Raw genomic sequence first — 19,059 nt, 5'->3', positions numbered from 1 at the left:
GGGCTGCCCAGCGCCCCCTGCGCTCACCGTGCGCTCCTCAGGCCGGGGAAAAGGGGGAAAACATTACTTTCGCTGGTGACTTTTGCAGGGGGTACTGTTTGTACCTCTTACCGAGAGATAGTTTCTGGTAAAAGATTTCCTTATCCTGCTTGCTTAAGTACCCTTGATGCCCCCTCAACACTCTCTTGCATTAACTTACACAGTAATTTGCTCTTCAGTGTGGTATGGGTAGAGCCCATGTAATTCTGTAATAATGAAAGTAATTCTCCCTTCAGATAGTAATGTAGGATTGAAAGAAAGAAGAGATGTGGTCATAGATCTCAAGCAATACTAACTAACCCAGGGCCAGTGGGTCAGAGGAGAAGGAGAATGAATGATTGATTATAAGTGAGGAGAAGAAGGAGTCATATAACAGTCATAAAAGTAGCACTTGTTTCTCTCCATGGAGCAAAGGAAGTGTAAAAATGCATGTAAAATATCTAAAGAGGGGGTATCAAGAGGATGGAGCCAGGTTCCTTTCAGTGGTGCCAGCCACTAGGACATGAGGCAATGGGCAGAAGCTGATGCACAAGAAGTTCCACCTGAACATGAGGAAGAACTTCTTTACTGTGCAGGTGACTGAACACTGGAACAGGTTGCCCAGAGAGATTGTGGAGTCTCCCTCATTAGAGATATTCAAGAACCATCTGGACACAATCCTGTGCCATGTGCTCTAGGATGACCCTGCTTGAGCAGGGAGGTTGGACCAGATGACCCGCTCTGGTCCCTTCCAACCTCACCCACTCAGTGATTTTGTGAAGTAAGGGGGTATTTGGAGTGGCTATTCCTGTACCAGCTAGGGTTAGAAGGGAATAAAGGGAGAACATCCCACATGACAGGAGCTTGGGAGACTGAAGCAGTGCACTCCATGGAGGGCAGGGAGTTGCCAAAGAGCTGGTTGGGTGGAGAAAGCCACAGGAGTGACAGATGGGGCAGAAGCTGTTCACATTGTGTAAAGGTGTGATTCACACCTGTCCGTGGTAGAGGAGAACCAGGGTCATTAAAAGACATTTTGGAATTTATTAGTTCCAGAGTAAAAATGACAACTGACTTTATTGTCATCTTTGTGATTGGAAAGTGATTGATGACAATGTAAATGGAACAAGGATCTTGAACTACTGTTCAAGAGTCATTTCTTATTTATGAAAGAGTCTCAGTCTTAAAGTAGTCTGTATGAATAGGATCTTTCAGCTGTGACTATAAAATTAGGCTGCCATTTATTTTGTTTTCAGTATTATGTGTTGATACTGAACTTTGGGTTGGTTGGTTTTTTACATTTTCCTTTGTAGAACTGAGCATATTTACTTCCTAAAGTGGTAACAGTGAAAAGGAGGAGAATGAGGATGGCTCATTTAAATGACTGTCCACCTCAGCAGCAGAATTAAACCAAGTACGTAAAATAAACAGTCCAGAATCTCTGATTGGAATTAAAAGTTGTGCCACTTCTTTGACCAGCAGATGTTGCTGCATTTATTAGCAATTAATTGCAGAAAGGGTTTTGAAAGTTGTGAGTTGATAAAAAAAAATCTTTATTCTCAGTCCTAGGCCTCTGAAGCAAAGTGTCAGACTTTATGTGGTTCATATGGATGTTGTAGTGATTTAATTAAAGTCACAGCCATTGGCATAAACGGCTTACATAAGTGTCCACTTTTAAACATCCTTCATGTTTACATTGAATTAGTTAATGTAGTAGAGTGAAAAGCATGAAAACATGAATCCAAAACCAAGAAGCCTTAAAAAAAAAGGTGTATATGGATATGCTGTCTGAAAGACTCCAAATCCTAAACTGACCTCATGAATTTGAGAAACTTAATGATTTTTCAAGCACTCTGGCTTTACATACAGCATGCCAAGGTAGAGGAACAGGACTCTTCATTAGATGTGTACTTTGTTGTGCTAAAATATTTTAAGATTGTTAATACTTTTGTTATCAATAGCTTCTACACATTTGCATGTAGTAAGTGCTAAAGTGTTTTGTTTAAACACTTAAGTACACCTTAAGTCCTCTGTAATGGGGTGAAAAAAAATTTTTGAGTAATTTTGTTTACTGGTGCTAGATGACTTTTAAATAATTCCATTTTTAAAAGTTGCAAGCTGCTGTGGAATTAAATGATGAAGAGCTGTTAAAAATTATGGACAGTTAAAAACTGCAGGAAGTATTTCTTATGCTTGAAAGTGGGCATTTTGAGTAGTGACTTTTGAGAAACGCATTCCATTTCTGAGCGGCCTAATTAAAGGAAGCTCTGCCTCCATTTGTACAAGATTACAAACAGGACAAATTACTAAGTGACCAGCCAATACAGTTGTTAGTGAAAGCCTAGAGAGTATAGGCCTGATTAACTGAACAAGTTGGATTGTTGCCATTTCAAAGGATTCAAAATGAAAAACATTTTGAAAATAAATTACATACCTTAAAAGAATGCAGAAGAAGAGATTTTAATGGAAATAAAATATTAATGCTTTAAAGAAGCAATGGACTGCATTGCAGAAATAATACAGTTTGATGGGTGATGATAATATGATAGAGAATTATGCTAATCCATTTTAGGAAAAACAAAGGCCTATAAGGTATGAGAAATATCTCTTGGCTCTCTGATTTGCTTGTTGTAAATGAAATGTGGTTCTGCCTTTCTTTGGGTGTTGACCATGTCTGTTTATCTTTCTGTGTCACAGCTCCGTTTGAGTGCCCAGTTTTGAATCTTCACACCATGTTTCCACTGTAGTGCATGTAAGTGTCCTCCACTTGCTTAACTATGTAGAGATGTGTTATATAGGGTACATGGAAGTGTGAGGGATTAATGTGCTTTTAAATAAACCTGTGAACAAACAGGCTTAATTAAAGTTTGTGAAATTGTCCAATAGAAAGGGAATGCACAGTCAGTGTTTGATCTTCTTTCATATATTGTTTGAACATTTAAAATCAAAGATATGTTGGCTGGAAGGCACTTCTGAGGGTCATCTAGTCAAATCTGCTTGGAGCAGGACAGTTGTTCACACTGGGTTAAGCCAATCCCAGGTAAGTCTTTTGTAAGACCTTTGTAAGTCTTTAAGTTAACAAGGTTTCTGCTTTCCAGTCCTTCAGTTTCTCAGTGCCGCTTTGAAGTGAAGCTCTACTATTCAGGATGTCAACCATCCCTCTAACACAGCATCATCCACAAGTTTGCTGATCATAGAATGGCCTGGAAGGGACCTCAAAGACCAACCCCTCTGCCATGGACAGGGACACCTGCTGTGTCATCATCCAAGTTGTTGATAGATTTATTGGCCTGTGTCAGCCCCAATAACAATGCCAGGGTACTCTTATTACTATTGTTAGCCAACAACTGAAGCAACTTGAAGCCATGAATTCTGTCTGCCCAGACAGTTTTCAAACACTCCAACAGTCCATCTGGCCTCGTCTTACTAACATGCAATGGGAGGTGGTGTCAGGAGCCACAGGTCAATCAAGATGTGTTGTGTCCTGTCCCCATGGTTGCATGACCAGACATTTATTTCATCATGGTAGCTGTTCAGATTTATCAAACATAATTTACCGTTGGTAAATCTGTGTCCAGTATTCCTGATTACTTTCTTAGCTTGCACAGAGCTAACAGGACAAGCTCTAAGCATTTTTCCAGAGACTGAGATGGTGCCGACTGGACATAAGCACTCCTTCTAGCCTCTCTTAAAAATGACCATGTGTTAGTCTGTTTCTAGTCTGTTTTTAGACTTTGTGTGGTAAATGTTTTTCATAGATAATACACAATTGCCTGACAAGCATGTCAGCTGTGTCTCTTAGCAACCTTGAGTGTAACCCATCTGGCTCTGTGCATCTGAATACATCCAGCTTCTTTCAGCAGTTGTTGGCCCTACTCCTGCTTATGCCTATCCTTCCCAAACACCACTGGTACAAGCAGAGGTCGGTGTGCAAGCAAGCTTTGCCTGTGAAGACTGGGGCAAAAGCAGTGTTGTGCACTTCAGCCTTTTCTATATCATCTCTGACAAGCTCATCTTCCCCTTGTGAGAGACTGAAATGTTAATGACTCAAACAATCGGCCATTCTCAAAAACAGTGAGTGCTTTGCTTAGGCCAAAGTTTGCACCCCCCAGCCCAAGGGGAGGAGGAGAGGTTTAGGCTTGTGGTGGTGAAACTTCTGATCTGCATAAGAACAGGCCAGGTGCAGAAGGGATTAGTATCCACCCTGGAGGATGACCATGACAAACCAACCTTTGTTTAACAACAAACTGGGTTTTGAGCCAAGTAAGGGGAAAGGCTGATGAGAAGCAGATCCTGTAGAGGCAAGATAATGCTTTTTATCATGCCAATTTCCTCCCTTACACAACTGGCTCAGGTGTAAAAATCCTTCCCCCCGGGGGGGAGATATCATAACATTCACATGTAAGCCTGAAGATATTCATCACTTCTCAAGGGGCATAACTGGCTCAACTACACTGATTTGAGAGGCAGCTGTCAAGTCTTCTCTCTTAGAAGGTATCGCTCTTTATATAAGTATCACCTATATACTTTCTTAAGTGATACTTTTATGCTGATGTATTTCTATAGATAATAACCAAAACGGGTACATACTTACTTTCCATTGCAACCAAGTTATTGTACAATAAACCTGCCGTATATATGTGTACAAACACTGGTCATTCAGTGTCATTTCACTCCAATCCATCCCAAGGGATCTATTAACAAGAGCGTCAGTTATCTGGCTTCAGGGGCAGATCATAACACCCCTTCACTGGATTGATGCACATTTTCACTTCTTTATGATACTTCCATACTTCTAGAATTCCCTCTCATTATCCTATATGTCTGTTGCTAGTTTTAGCTCCAGCTGACCTTTGGCCTTTTTGTTTTGAAGGAAAATAAAAGGTGAAAACAAGCCATGTCAAGCAGTGTTTCATTTAACAAATATTTGTGATTTTTTTCAGGAGCCTGTGATTCTGAAGAGTGCCCAGTCGTCATGGCTCATACTACTGTTTATGTGGGTTACACTGTTCCTCAGTTACTGAAAGGTGCTAGCAGAATTTTTCCTTCTCATTCTGCATTGGGAGTGTTGAGGCACTCTTCTTTTTATTACTGCACAGTGAACGGGTAGGTTATCCACTTTCTTTTTTCTTTTCAGACAGTGCCATGGTAACACTGCCAAAATCAAGCTGACAAAGTGCTACAGACCTATAAATACTTAATTTAACTCCCAATTATATATTTATATTTAATTCTTATTTAGATTTATGTCATCTGTAGTCTGGATTACACTGGTAAATTGTTATGTTAATAGAAATTCGTATCAGTAAGGGACAGTAGCACAGCTGTCAGAATGACAATTATCTTTGTTTGCTTTTTGTTGCAGCACAATAAAATCAAAAAGGAAAATGGATCATCTAGAGAGGACAGCAAATAATTTTCGCCAGGAGGTTAGTGTTGTGTTCTTTAGGATGCAAGTAATTTTTTTTTTTTGCTGTGAAGGTAATTGTACTGGATAATCACGTTTGATTCTTAGGCTCTGTTTTCCGTACTGCTGGAGTCTGTCATACTTCTTGTAATTTTTCATACTTGATGTTGTTGTAAAATTAGCATATTTTGTACTCAATGGGTGAAATGTAATGAGTTATGAAAATTGTCGATGATGTGATGCTATTTATTTTATGTTGGACAAGAAATTTAATAGAATTCTGGTCAAGTATGAATTATAATAAGTAACGAAAGCACATGGATACCCATCACCTCTACACAGAATTCTCAAATTTTTATGGATTTCTATAATTCTCATCCAGATTTGAGATTAAAAAATGTGGAAAATGTCCTTTTATAGCACGGGAGGTAAGAAAAAATATAGACATTTTGAAAGGAGAGCTGATAGACAGTTGTAAAAAGGATCTTCATTTGTATCTATTTCAATTCACAAATACAAGGGTGATAAAGCATTTTCTCCATCAAAATACAGAAATGCTTATTCTGGATCTCAGTTTTGAGCAGTAAGCATTCTTTTTCATAATGTTCAGAGGTGAACATACTCTTGTACTTCATATAGATATGTCCTTTCTATATTAGGCTGAAGTAGATGTTTTGAAGTTTTTAATACTGGGAGAATAAATATTACTTCAGTTCTCAAAAATATTTGACTAGTGAAAAAAATCCGCATTTTTCTTAGCCCTTTCAGGAGTTAAGGCACTTTTTTGACTGAAAAATCCCATCTTTAATGCTCAGGAGTTGGGAAAGGGTGTCCACTTTTTCTCCATTGTTTAATTAGGTTCTCTCAGTCTTGAGTAGCTATTTGTGATGAGCCAGCCTTGCATGAGCCACCCAGCAGGACAAACACACCACACAGATGTCAGCGTGTGTATGTGTACATAATTACGTGCTTCTCTGCTAGGTTTTTCCCTAACTTTAGCTGAGAATAAGTCACAGGCCAAGTGAATTCTTCCCAAAAGGAAGCCAGGTGGAGGGGATATGTAGGTCACCCCCAAACCAAACGATTCAGCACTTGTGACATGGGCTGTAGATGGATGAGACAAATGCAGCCTTGCTCTGCCTGTTGCCAGAGCTGTCGGGGAGTGAGCCAGCTTTGGGAACCATGTGTCTCACAACTGTGCCTCAGCTACTCACACCTAATGCCAGCTCTTACTTGAGTGCAGTGTAGCATTCCCTGTGGACGTACAGCTGCTCAGGTGGATCCAGTTTATCCAAGAAAATGAGTGTAGAGACAGGCACAGAGAGATGCACGTTCTCGTTTGCTTCTGACGTGAAAAAAATTATGGCATTTTTGAGTTTTGCAACCATGATTTAGTTATCTTGGATATTTCTGATTGCTTGGCTTGCTTACTTTTTCTGCTCAATGTGGTGTGCTGGTTTAAAAGTTAACCAGCAGGGGGAATGAACCCAACTCAAAGGAGAGATTATAAGTCAGAATAACAATTTATTAAAATAATACAGTAAGTACAATAATACAAACAAACAATTGGTCTCAACCCACAAAAACTCAAATGTGTAACCCAGTACCCTGGGGCCTGAACAAAGTGGTGTTCCTTGGGCCCTGTTTGAGTCCAAAGTAAAGGGAGAGGGGAAGAACCTGCTGGTGGGAGAGCTGCTGCAGTCTGGCCAGAACTGGTGATCGCAGTCCAGTGGTGGTCTAAGTCTGGTTGAGAGCGATGAGATGCAGCCGTCCTCTGGATCCCACGAGTGGGTTGAAAAATGTTCCAAAACTCCAAGATTATATATCCTCCAGTTCAGGCAGGAATGTTCAGTGCTCCCCTCAGGGCGGGGAGTTTCACAAAAGGTGTGAGGACAGAAACATCCTCCTATCTCACAGGCCTCTTAACACCTAGTTTATAGCCTGAGGAGTCAGGCTCTATGGGCAGAAGGTGCGAATAGTCTATTGACAACAATAGTCTAGTTTCTGGGAAATGACATGGAAGGCTATAGAATACAGTTTTGGGTTACACCCACCATGATGAACTGATCTCAGCTGTCCTAACTAGGACATGTGGGTAGCTAGATAATATGTGGAAAATGGATCCTTATGAGGTATTGGAAGCTCTGGGGTGGTGCAGGGAACTGTAAGGCCTGAGGAAGAGAAGGAAGCCGTGTGGGATAGTTGAAAGAGCTAGGCTCAATTCTTGCTACTGCACATTCTCTGCATATCAGAGGATTATACTGTTTCTTTTTTTAATGCTTAATTTATTCTTTGTTACTTTATTTCTGACCACTTTAAAATCAGTTTATTTTAAATCCTCGGCTTGGTTTCAAATTCCATGTAATCAGCAGTTGGCTTCCCGCAGTCAATATTGCCTTATTTGGCTATTTCAGTCCTGTAAAAGATGAAAGAATCATAAATCTGTGTTGCATTAGTGTGAATGCTACAGAACATTGCCTGTTGAAGAGTGATAATGTGAAGGACCAGGATAAGAAAATGTGCCTAATGCTTTCTTGAAATACAGCTGCAAAATCTGGAGTCCTGTGTCCTCTCCCTCTCTCTGCAGCCTGCTCTGGGCCAGTTGGATACTCTTGTGATAGTCCAAAATACTAATCACTCTGATGTAAATTTAGTTTTTGAAATAACTTTATACTGATTAAGAATTAAATTTCCAGTGCTCTGTCTGCTCTCTCAGCCAAATAACAAATTAGGGAGTGTACTGAAGAGTAAAGAAGGGAATGAAGAAGATCTAAACTTAATGTCCGTTTCTTGCATTTAAAGTTTCTCAGTCAGAACAACCATTTAAGTCATATATCTGACATCTCTCTCATTAACTTAAGCTGACTGTCTTCCCCATTTAATACTGTCTGCCAAAGTGGAACAGAAATCTATGCTACTTCATTTTAAATTAGCAAATGTCCTGCTGTTTAATGGGACAGGGGACGTGTTCAGATGTTACTTTATGAATAAATTAATTTCCTGCCATGTGTTTTAAATTACAGCATAGTTGCTTAAAATTTAATTATTTTTTTTATCTGTTTGATCTTACACAAATGAGAAGTGATAAAGTTGCAATGGTATTGTGAGTATTTCCTACTGTGGTAAGTGACATCAGTGTCTTTTAACAGAGTGAAATCTGTGTATCACCCTGTGTAGAAAATATTTAGGGCATTGCTTTCTTTGTGGAGGAAAAAGGTTAATAATTATAACTCAAAAATAGTTATAACTCAAAAATAATTATAACTCAAAAATATAAAAAGGAAGGGCAGGGAGGGGATGAAAATCCATGTTGTACTGCTGGTCGTCAAAGAGTTTAAGTGGGGTGCTCGTCCTCAATGGCCCTGTGGCAAAATCTGCTTTTCATTTTTCATCTTTTTTTTTTTCAATAAGTATTTAAAAGTGGTATCAACCATGGCTCTGGCATCCCCTCCCGCATGATTGCCAAGCAAAAACTCCTCTGTTAACCAGCAATAAAAACCTTGTGTCGTAGTTACCCCGTGTTCATAAATAAAATATGTGGTCAAATGGGGAGGTATAAATGCAGGAACACAAGGCTTACTGGTTTTCTTGCATTGATGCACTAATACATATGTTTCAGCAATGCATTTAATTACTTAAATAAAACTAGATGCAACTCCAGAATTCTCCCTTTTACTTCAGTTGCAGCTGATCTTTAACAAATATCCTTTGTCAGTCTTTATATCAGAAATCTTTTTACTTTGTTGCTGGAAGATGCAGGAGTGTGTGTCTTGTATAGATGTGTAAAGAACCTGAAAAGGGATAAGTAGCAATCACTTCTCTTTATAGTTAAGCTTTCAACTGAAAGTGAGTTTGTATATAATCTTAGAATAAATCTGACAAAAGTGACAGACATGATGGACTGTAAGTACAAAAATATTTCTCCATTCAATGACTGTGTGAGTGAATCATAGAATCAAAAAATGATTTGGATTTGAAGGAACCTTAAAGACCAGCAAATTCCAATCCTCCTGCCATAGGCGGGGATGCCACTCACTAGATGAGGTTGTTCAGGGCCCCCCCCAACCTGGCCTTGAACACTTCCAGGGATGGAATCCACTTCTGGTTTTCTATGCCAGTGAAAAAACATTAGTGCTGTAGGTAATGAAATGCTGCAGGGAACATGGAAGGGATAGATATTTCATGCACAACTTCTTGAGTACTTTTGCTGCAAATGATATCTACGTACCACAATGGCTTATTTTCCTTTTGCCAGGTAATTACACAAGCCAAAGTGTGTGGAATCACCAATGAATCGGAGACAGTCAAAAGACTTCGTTTGGCTATTGCAAATAAGGATTTTACGTTCAAAGCAGGACAATGGTAAGATCTTTCAGTATTTGTGGGAGAAATTACTAGGAGAAGTCTACTACAGCAAAGTGTTAAAAGGCCTCTCTGGTCCTTGAACCTTGGAAAAAAATTGTTAGTTTATATAATACCATGTTTTCTTATTGGTTGCCCTGTCAAATAGCTGATATTTGCCATAATTTTTAAATAGTCATTATAAAATATGTAATACTACTAATAAAAGGGCAGAAATGGATGTTCTTTAAATGTTCAGTTTGATTGTTTTGATGTTTTCCTCTGGTTTATGTATATTACACTGTTTCTTCAAGAGTACTTTAAAGTTCCATGCACTTTATTCTGCAAACTGTCTTTGCTGTCTTTATTTACTAGTTACCTTTACAGTGGAGCTGAGACTGCTGCTTTGCAAGTTACTTAGTTTTGGTTTATAATTAAATTAGAGTTCCTTGCTAAGTTTTATTTTTTCCCCTTGAGGTTTCTTTAATTCTGAAAATTAAGCCAGTTAGGTTGGATTAATAATATAGAAAGGCAAATTTGAAAATAAAAAACTTGAATTATTAAGCCTTTGAAACAATTAGCTGTTTGTTTAAGCAATTTTACAGGTGTTCTTTTTTTTTCCAAGGAAGTAGTGAATATTCACGTTTGTCATCCTTCCTTGTTAAAATTACTCTCACTCTGTCACTTTTTTTTCCTCTTAGAAATTAATTTAAAACTATGAGTAGTTGCTTTTGGCAATGGACATTTAAATGTTTTTAAACTTTTTATTGGTTTAGGCCATCTGAAAGTGGTTTTGCTGGAATCAAAGTATAGCTGCTAGGGTATTAACAGCATATGTTACTCATGGAGTGTTAATATGCTGGCTTTTAAATTTAGAACCAGAACACAAGATGTTGATTGCAGTAATTTGTTTGTGAAGTAATTTGCTGCAGTTTTTGCACATGTGCAGTGACTCATATTAAATTCTTGCTTGCCAGTACTTGGAAAGAACATTTACCCTTCAAAAATGTTTTTGAAATTATCATGCTGAAAACTGAAAGCTTTAATTATAATTACTCTTCTTCATTTTCTTCTTCCTTGAAAGTATTCTAATGCTATTGTAAGGTACACAACAACTTTTCTGTACTTGTAGCTATAAACTGTGGTTGCATTTTTTGATGAGCAGTACAAAATACCAGACCACAATTTCCTGAACAAAAAAGGCTAACTTGTTAGGATTTGCTATAGTAAGATGTCACAGCCAAAGATTGTCACTAAAATGTTTAAATTTTCTGAAAGTGTTCTAATTATTGAGATTTTTAGAAGCAAAAGTGAATTTGTTTTGCAAGCACGCTGGCAGATACTGGTCTTTATCTGACTACAAATAATGATGAAGAGACTTGTTGCTGTTACCCATTTTGATTTACTAAAACATGCATTGAGGTATATGCATGTTACAAAGCTGCTTCTTCAAAGTGTTTGTGGTTTTAATGTTTCTAATCTCCTCCTTCCAGCAATCAGTAATTATTGTTCATTTCTTAAGGATTTGGCTTAGCTAGCCTTTAAAAGGAGGGAAATGCAAAACCACTCTCAGATCTCTGGTTTACATCTTTTTTGCCTCTCCTTGTTGTGGGTTTATATGTAAGGGGTTTCCTTCTTTTTTCCCCTTCAGCTACTCTTTTCCCTTAAGCTGTCACAGGTAGCACTTCTTAAGGAGCCCTCTTATCCTTCCTAACATGGCTAAGACAGACAAGCCATCAGAAATACGAGCTTGTCCACTATAATACAGTATACTGTGCCCTACAATCTCACAATTATGTAACTGGGAAAGAACTACTAATGTGGAAAGAAATGTACATCTGCATTAGTATTTTAGAAAGGTAAAAACTATGTTTGATTGAGGTTTTGCAGCAATGTTTGGTTTTGTGTGTGTGTTTCCCCACTGGGCACAGATTGACTTGAATGTAAATTGTTACTTTACAGCACAAATTCTTATTTTTTTCGTTAATGTAAGTAGTAAGATTGTTTTCCACCAGAGGGAGGTAAAGAGCTTCAGTAGCATCGTTGGATGTTCTTTGCTCTGATAAATGCTGCATTATAACAGTTGTCCTTTCTAATTTCTTGGAGCCTGACTGCCAGGAAAGCTGGGCCCCATGGGGCTGTGGGGGTGCAGAAGCTGAGGACAGTGAATTGAACCTTCTCAACGTTTTTGGTTGTTAACCTTTCTTTTGCAGTCTGATACCTTTATACACCATCAAGTTTATTAGCATAAAGTTAAAAATTATATCACTGTTGTATATTTCACACTTTGTGCATTCTGAGAGAGAGAGGATGTTGTTCTTCAAAGGATGAAGCTGTACGGGGAGATATTTTTTGTTTAAAGTCGTGAACTGTTCAAAGTGCTTCTCTCTTCCCTCAAGCAATTGTGATCTCTGTAAAGGATACAGCTTTGCTCTTTAAAGAAGATATCTGTGCTGTGGAAGCCAGTCTGTATTTCTTGTTGCATCCTCATTTAACAAATACTGAGCCAGCCTAACCCAGGCTTGAATTGAATAACGATTCTATAGTACTTGGCATTGCAGTGTGGTTGTTTGTTAAAGGGAGCAGAAGAACTAGTTATAAACATTACGTTTATTTTGAAATACAGGGATTTTGTTATGTGCTGTAGAAAACAAAAGTATTTACAATTTATGGAACACAGAGGAGTTCAAATGATGGGTCATAAAACAACTTCTAATTTTTTTCTGATAACTATTTGGAATACCAAAGCCTTACTTTTATGAGAATGAATTATAGTTCATATGTAGTAATGGCTTACCTTCCATATTGTCTAGTGTCTAGTGTTACAGAAGCTTAGTCATATGTTACCTTCTAATGTGTAGAAACCCAGGCGTGGTTCACTTTTAACTTTAAAAAACCCAAACAAACACAAAACCTGAAAAAGCAGGAATTTATTCCAGTTCAATTTCCTAACCTAGAAAGTGATACCTGCCACCAGAGGGAGCTGCAGTTCTGCTGCCAGTAACCGACTTTTCCCATGAGAAATTTTTTACACACTGTTAGTTCTACTGTTTCATCTTCCCAGGAACAGAAAGTGTTTAATCTAAAGTAATTTTCCTAAAATTAGAATCCCAATCTTCTTATGTTTTAAAATTGAAGAGCCCATCAAAGGGACCAAAAAGAGTGGAATTTAAGCCACTCTATCAGACCATATTGTGTTTTTGTTGTAATACGCAAATAATTTATTTAAAACACTAAGAATTCTAGTCTGTTTTAAGATGTGACATCTAACGCTAAACCCAGTCCGGTTTTAAAACCTTCTCGTTTAAAAAACATGATGACTTGTTTCTAGATGAAATTAGTTCTAAGGAAATGGCATTATGCAAGATTAACTCCTTTTCTGGAAAAGTTATGTTACGGAAATGAAGATGTTGTAAAGGAAAGATAACTGAAACAAAAGCAGCCATATTGTTTTGGCTGTTGTTTTCCATGTTTGAGGTTGTTGGCTTCTTTTTTAAAATTCTGTTTCTGGTCTATTTTTAGGGTTGATTTCTTTATTCCTGGAGTATCTGTAGTTGGGGGGTTCTCAATATGTTCAAGCCCTGGCCTCTTAGAACGAGAAGGAATACTAGAGCTGGCAGTAAAGCACACTGTTCATCCTCCTGCTCACTGGATTCACACTGAGGTAAATGACATTAACTGTGAGATTTGGCTCTTTGTTTGTTTGTTTGTGGGATTTTGGGGATGTGGAGGGGGTTATGTGTGTGTGTTTTTAGACCACTTTGGGCTATTGACTGCAAAACTCATGTTGACTTGTTCAACCATTTTTAATACAACATAAATCTTAAAACCTATTGTTCAGTAAGAGACTGAAATTGGATGTTTATATGGTAATATGGTTATTGCAACCTTTTGATTCCACTTGTGCTTATAGTGGACTAAAAATGATATTGTAGTTAGTGCATATAAGGGTTCTTACTCCTTTGGAATTAATAAACTTAAAAATGTTGAAAACTCTCTGTTCTAAATTGTGTCCCTGACAACAGTGTTACACCTTACAAGGCTAATCTGATAACGTTCCATAATTTCTGAGCATTTCTACAAATATAAAATGGAAATCATTGATAAATCACAGATAAATATGGTTTATTAAGAGGGAGACAAGGGAGATATTTAGATCAGGTTTTCTCAAATGACAAAACAACAGAATACTTTAGGATTTCTATAATATTCTCTTAAATATGCAGTATTTTTGTAATATAGACATATTACTCAAGGCTTGATTTTTTTGCTATATTAAAAACAAAGCCTGACACTTGGTCTCTTGCAGTGTTTTGTTCATCATTTTCCCCATTTAGTTACAGTCAGAGGATTCAAATATTTCATCAGTGATCTGTCCTATCAACTTTTGTTCTTTTCACAATCTCTGAAGACTCTTTTAGGACTTCTGATGTCATAAATTAGTTTGTTGCTGAGTTTACTGGTTGAATTTTAGGATAAATCTTTAATCAAGGGGTAAGCTATGCCAAACCTGATGCTGTAGAGAAACCACCAGGGGACATATGGACTCTTCTAGCTAAACAAAACCACATGCTTTTCCTTAGGAAACAAGCAGAAAAAAAAAATCAACCTAGAATTTGAAAATGTTGTATATGTGGTGAAAAAGCTCTGGTACTTAGTTGTTTAGAAGTTACTTCTAAAGGAAGTTGGTAACTCAGGGTAGAAGATGTTATGGGAATAGTTAGCACTCATCTACTTACTGTATTTGGGGTTTTTAGAGGTATTTATTTCTTAATATTACTGTATATAAATCATAAATTTTAGCACTGTGTACTTTATAGCTTTAGGAAAATGTAGCCTTTTAGAAAAATGTCCATGTAATGCATTGATCGCTTCACTTCTCTACCCGAGCTGTGTTTATAAACTAGACTAAATTACAACATTTTCTCATCATATTACTCCAGAATTTTACTGTCTTTTCTTATATACTGACTTATTGTTATCACTGTCATGGCCAAAGCGTGGAAATATGTGGGAGACTGCTGATTATGAGAGATCTCCTCATGTCCAGTCTTGATGAGCTACATCTGGTTAAGGTGGCAGGTTAGATGACAGAGGTTGTTTCTCCCTGAAAAGGTTTATTTCCTCAAAGGGTACCATATTCTGTGTCCTCCTTCTGCCATGTGAATCTGGAACACTTGTGGATTCATGTATCTCTAAACCAGAGTAAAACATGGTGGGAAAGCCTGGTGGTGTATATGAACAAGGAGAGAGAAACTGGCTTCAGATAATGAACGCTGACTGTCTTACACTGTAATTGAGAGACAATACTTCATGGAATAATTAAGAAAGGCAAGAAATTTGGGTGTTTTTTTTTAATGATCATGCTAACGACTTTAGGAACTTGTGTGTTCTGTGCAATACCTGAATCCAAAGGCCTCCTCCTTCGTCCTGGTGGAATTGTTGCATGTTTAGACCTTTGCTGTCTATGCAGTTGTCATTAATGGAATTCCTTTTGTTTCAATTTACTGTTTCCTGATACCAGAAGGATTCTTTGGAGGAAGTGTTTTCATTTTCTAAGCTAACTTTTTAGCAGTTGTTGTAGCTTTCCTTGTTTTTCCCTCTTCCTTTCCTACCTTCCTTGGTTTCCCTATCCTCTTTAGGGTTTTTTTTGAAAACCTGTATACGGCCTGAAGTGAGCTGTGTTTTCTGCTCTTACTTGTTCTGTCTGCTTGCAGTGATGTGGGAGAACTCACCTGACTTCTCTGTACTGCAGTTTCACCCTTCATACCGGGATGCAGTGCTGGTTTACCAAGAAGATTTTGGCCCAAATGGATTTTTTTGTTGTAGCTTTCATTTTCCATGTAACAAAAAAACATGCTTGGACTAATTTCTCTAAGAAATAATATCTTACATTCGAATGGAGAATAAGAGAGAAGGTTTTCCCCTGATTTTTATTCTTCTGTGCCTCTGAAGTTGCAAATGCAGAAGTGATTCTGTAAGAAGTATTCTTGTGGATACTGCTTCAGTTCTGGGTGTTTTCTATTTTTTGGGAATTTTCTTGACACGAGGCTGGGTTTGGGTAGAAGTGTGATCTCACGTTGACCTCGGGTTTTCACAACCACGTCCTGCGTTGGAAAATTCTTGTGTGAATCGTTCCTCTTTCAAGTCCTATGGGGATGAAAAGGGGGAGTTGCCATCCTGCCTTACCATAAGACTGAAAGAAGAACTGGATCCCTAGAGACACTGGGTTACCTCAGATAGCTGGAAATTTTGTGTATATTCTGAAGTATTTCTGGTTTTCCCTCACTGGTCAATAAAAATAAAAAATCACAGCCCAGCAAGTCTTGTGACTGGAATGGGAGAAGAATAAGGTTTCAATTTTGCTTTTCATTTTGAAATTAAATATCTTCTTTTCCGTCCTAGTGTACTCTTGACTCAGAAGTGGCTCTGCGAGTGGGAGGTGATTTCTTCTTTGATCCTCAGCCTGGTGACTCCCCAGTAAACCTAGTGCTGATAGCAGGGGGTGTTGGAATTAACCCATTGTTTTCTATACTGCTGCATATAGCAGATCTTCATGGATACCAAGAGGGTAAAGGAAATGGACACAAATTGGGAACAGTGAAGCTGTACTACAGTGCAAAAAATACAAGTGAACTCTTATTTAAGGTAAATAAAAAGGTGTTTTTTTTAAAAAATAGGTCTCAGCTATTCAGCTGCTAGTGAGCGTATCAATTGGTTGCCAAACTCCAGAGAGTCCTTCTGTGTAAGACAGTGTACAAATGGAGACAAAACTCACTTCCTGCCTCAAATCCCATGTGTGTTTTGTTAACTTCTTAGGCCAGTGTACAAATTAAGGCTGTTACTAGATATACCTGGTCTCAGTGACTTTGGTGATAAGTCAATTACCCCTAAATTTTACTGTAGCCCTGCATTTTACTATAGTCTCATAAGAGCATCATAGTATAATAAAGAGTATATATATTTATATGTATATATACACACCAATAGTATGCATAATGTTATAATACTGAAACCACTTAGTCTTGGTATAGATTGTATTGAATTTAAAAACTAGAAAAGAGCAATTATATCCAAAGGAAACACTTTCTAAAATAACAGGGGAGCTTTATTGATAATGCATTAGTTATTATTGAGTACTATTGTATGAATGAAGGATTTATAGCTGCTTTTAAAATTTCTTGTCCAGCACTTCATCAACATTTACTCAGCAGTTAAAGATCAGTTGTCACACTCAGCCATTAAGGGTCACTGATAACATTTTAGGGTCAAATTAGCCCAGCTTCTGTAAAGAAGCATCCAAAATGATTTAGATTTCTTCAAAGTATTGAAGGCTTTTGATTGTAAGATAAAGGTGAAAATAAACCGTGTATAGGATCCATCACTAGTTTTTCTTCTGTAATTCTGCCATGTTACTAGATATGGAGATATTTGCTTTCTTTGAGAACTCATTTGTTTGTTGCTAGAAGCAGAATAATCTGCTCCTCCATTTGGCCCACTGCTGCTGTGCCAGTGTGTTCTGAGCATGCACAGGTGTTTTCAGTGCCTGTGCTAACATTCTCCGGTTTCACTTCAGCCATGCTGTGACAGCAGAGCTTTTGTATTAAAGCTTCTGGGACAGAAGAGAACACAATGATATTTACAGTGCTTACAATATGCTTCACGTGTCCCTCAAGTCCAGAACATGTCTGTCAAAATTCTTTACTTCTGTGCAGAGGAGTGAGGAAATAGAATCACTAGGAGCCCTTATGCTGTTGCAAGAAACATCTGTACAACTCTCCAGGGGGAACTGCTGGATTGTCACTGATGGTTTGGAGGACCTGTTCCCTGAAGGACCAGCTCTGTATAGGCTGACAAGGGCAAAGGGAAACACCAATGTCTTGGGTGTGATGCTTGTTCTGGATGTGCTCTCATGTCACAGGCTGAGGCACTGCTTCTGAAAATCTCCTTAGTGCAAACGGTAGAAGCAATACAGTGTGAGAGTTACAAAAGATAGCAAGTCAACAGTAGAGGTACTAGTGGAACTAGTGTCCTACAGTGTCAGGCTGTGCTGCTCTTCATTCCTTGTCTTTTTAGGGATTCAGGAACAGATTTGCCTACTAAGTAGTATCTGTCTAGGGTTTTTTGTTAAGCAACCCATGGCAGACTCTCTAGTGCAGTAACCAGTTAGCAAGCAAACACAACTAAATGAGCTAATTTACCTATTTGCAGAGTAGACATTATTTGTATTTCAAAATATTTTTAAGAATTTCCAGTGTCCATTCCAGCAGTGAAAATCTTAAATAGTGCAGAATCTAGACAACAGCTAAATCTTAATTTCAGAATTAACTACAGCATCTGAGAGACACATTATTTTTTTACTATGATTTGAATTGAAGCTGCTGGGGTTTTGGCTGTAACTTATCACAGCTGTGAGTTAGGGAACTGAAAATTACCGTTTCTACTTTCTACTCTGGTAAAAAGTAACATTACCATTATATTGTATTTGGTTTTACTTGGAGGATGTGAGACAGTAAAAGGTCTAGTAATCTTACCACATAAAGCAGACAAGACTCAAAAAGTTCCTAACAAATGGTAAATACATACTGCAGGGGGTTTTTAAATGGAAAACCCCTATGCAAGTGGAAGGAGGAAATAGTGAGAATTTAAAAGGGGAAGAAACTGGGAAATGACATAACTGGTTCTTAGGCTCAAATCTTACAGATTCAACCTATCTCAGCAAAGGAGACAAGCTCTAACGTAGCTGGCAGGGAATTTACATTCCAGGTGTGGGAATTGTGTGTGTAGGTGTGCAGGTCAGCCCTGTGGAATCAAGCCCATCAGGTTCTCGGTGCTGAAATGCAAAGTCTTGGTTCTCTGTAATAATCACTGGTGTTCTGGGAGTGTGTGCATACATCTGCTTTGATTTAATGGCCTGTGGTGTAAGCAAGTGTGTTTAACATTACAGAAAAATATTCTTGGTTTGATGAACACGTTTCCTGGAAAGATCACATGTTGTTTCCACGTTACCCAACAGCGTTCACAGATCTGTAAAGAACTTCAGCCACATGTTACAGGTAAATGTACAGAATGGTATCAAAGTCCAAGTTTGATTACATCCTAAAGGATGAAGTTATTATGCATAACTCAGTATTTTTACATTTAAAGGTTCAAATCGAGATGTGAGTTAAACCTAAATAATTTCACTGACCATACTATGCTTTGCAGAAAAATTTTCCCTTTCCAGTTTTTGTTTTCCTCTTTTAATTCAAAACTTTATACTGGTATTTCCCACTTCAAACTTTATTCCAGAAATT

At 37.9% G+C, this 19,059-nt stretch overlaps 1 protein-coding gene across 6 annotated transcripts in view; it reads left to right on the top strand.

The window, feature by feature from the left end:
• The window catches only part of LOC103754577 (oxidoreductase NAD-binding domain-containing protein 1), a 32,255-nt gene that overhangs the window by 12,422 nt on the left and 774 nt on the right, over positions 1-19,059 (top strand). Inside the window, exons 1-8 of one of the 6 annotated variants that reach the window (XM_018075606.2) lie at positions 596-614; positions 2,713-2,767; positions 4,959-5,121; positions 5,381-5,444; positions 9,678-9,784; positions 13,286-13,427; positions 16,169-16,411; positions 18,711-18,819. In XM_018075606.2, coding sequence (XP_017931095.1) covers positions 4,991-5,121; positions 5,381-5,444; positions 9,678-9,784; positions 13,286-13,427; positions 16,169-16,411; positions 18,711-18,819 — 796 coding nt within the window. In that variant the 5' untranslated portion in view covers positions 596-614; positions 2,713-2,767; positions 4,959-4,990. Of the gene's footprint in view, positions 1-595; positions 615-1,338; positions 1,430-2,600; positions 2,768-4,958; positions 5,122-5,380; positions 5,445-9,677; positions 9,785-13,285; positions 13,428-16,168; positions 16,412-18,710; positions 18,820-19,059 lie in introns of those variants that run through there. The other 5 variants (XM_018075605.2, XM_018075608.2, XM_008920423.3 and 2 more) reach the window with 5 other exon arrangements.

This window comes from Manacus vitellinus, unplaced genomic scaffold (assembly GCF_001715985.3).
Source record: "Manacus vitellinus isolate BGI_N305 unplaced genomic scaffold, ASM171598v3 scaffold_3_pilon, whole genome shotgun sequence".
Lineage (NCBI taxonomy): Eukaryota > Metazoa > Chordata > Aves > Passeriformes > Pipridae > Manacus > Manacus vitellinus.
This window is presented reverse-complemented; position numbering and strand designations above follow the sequence as displayed.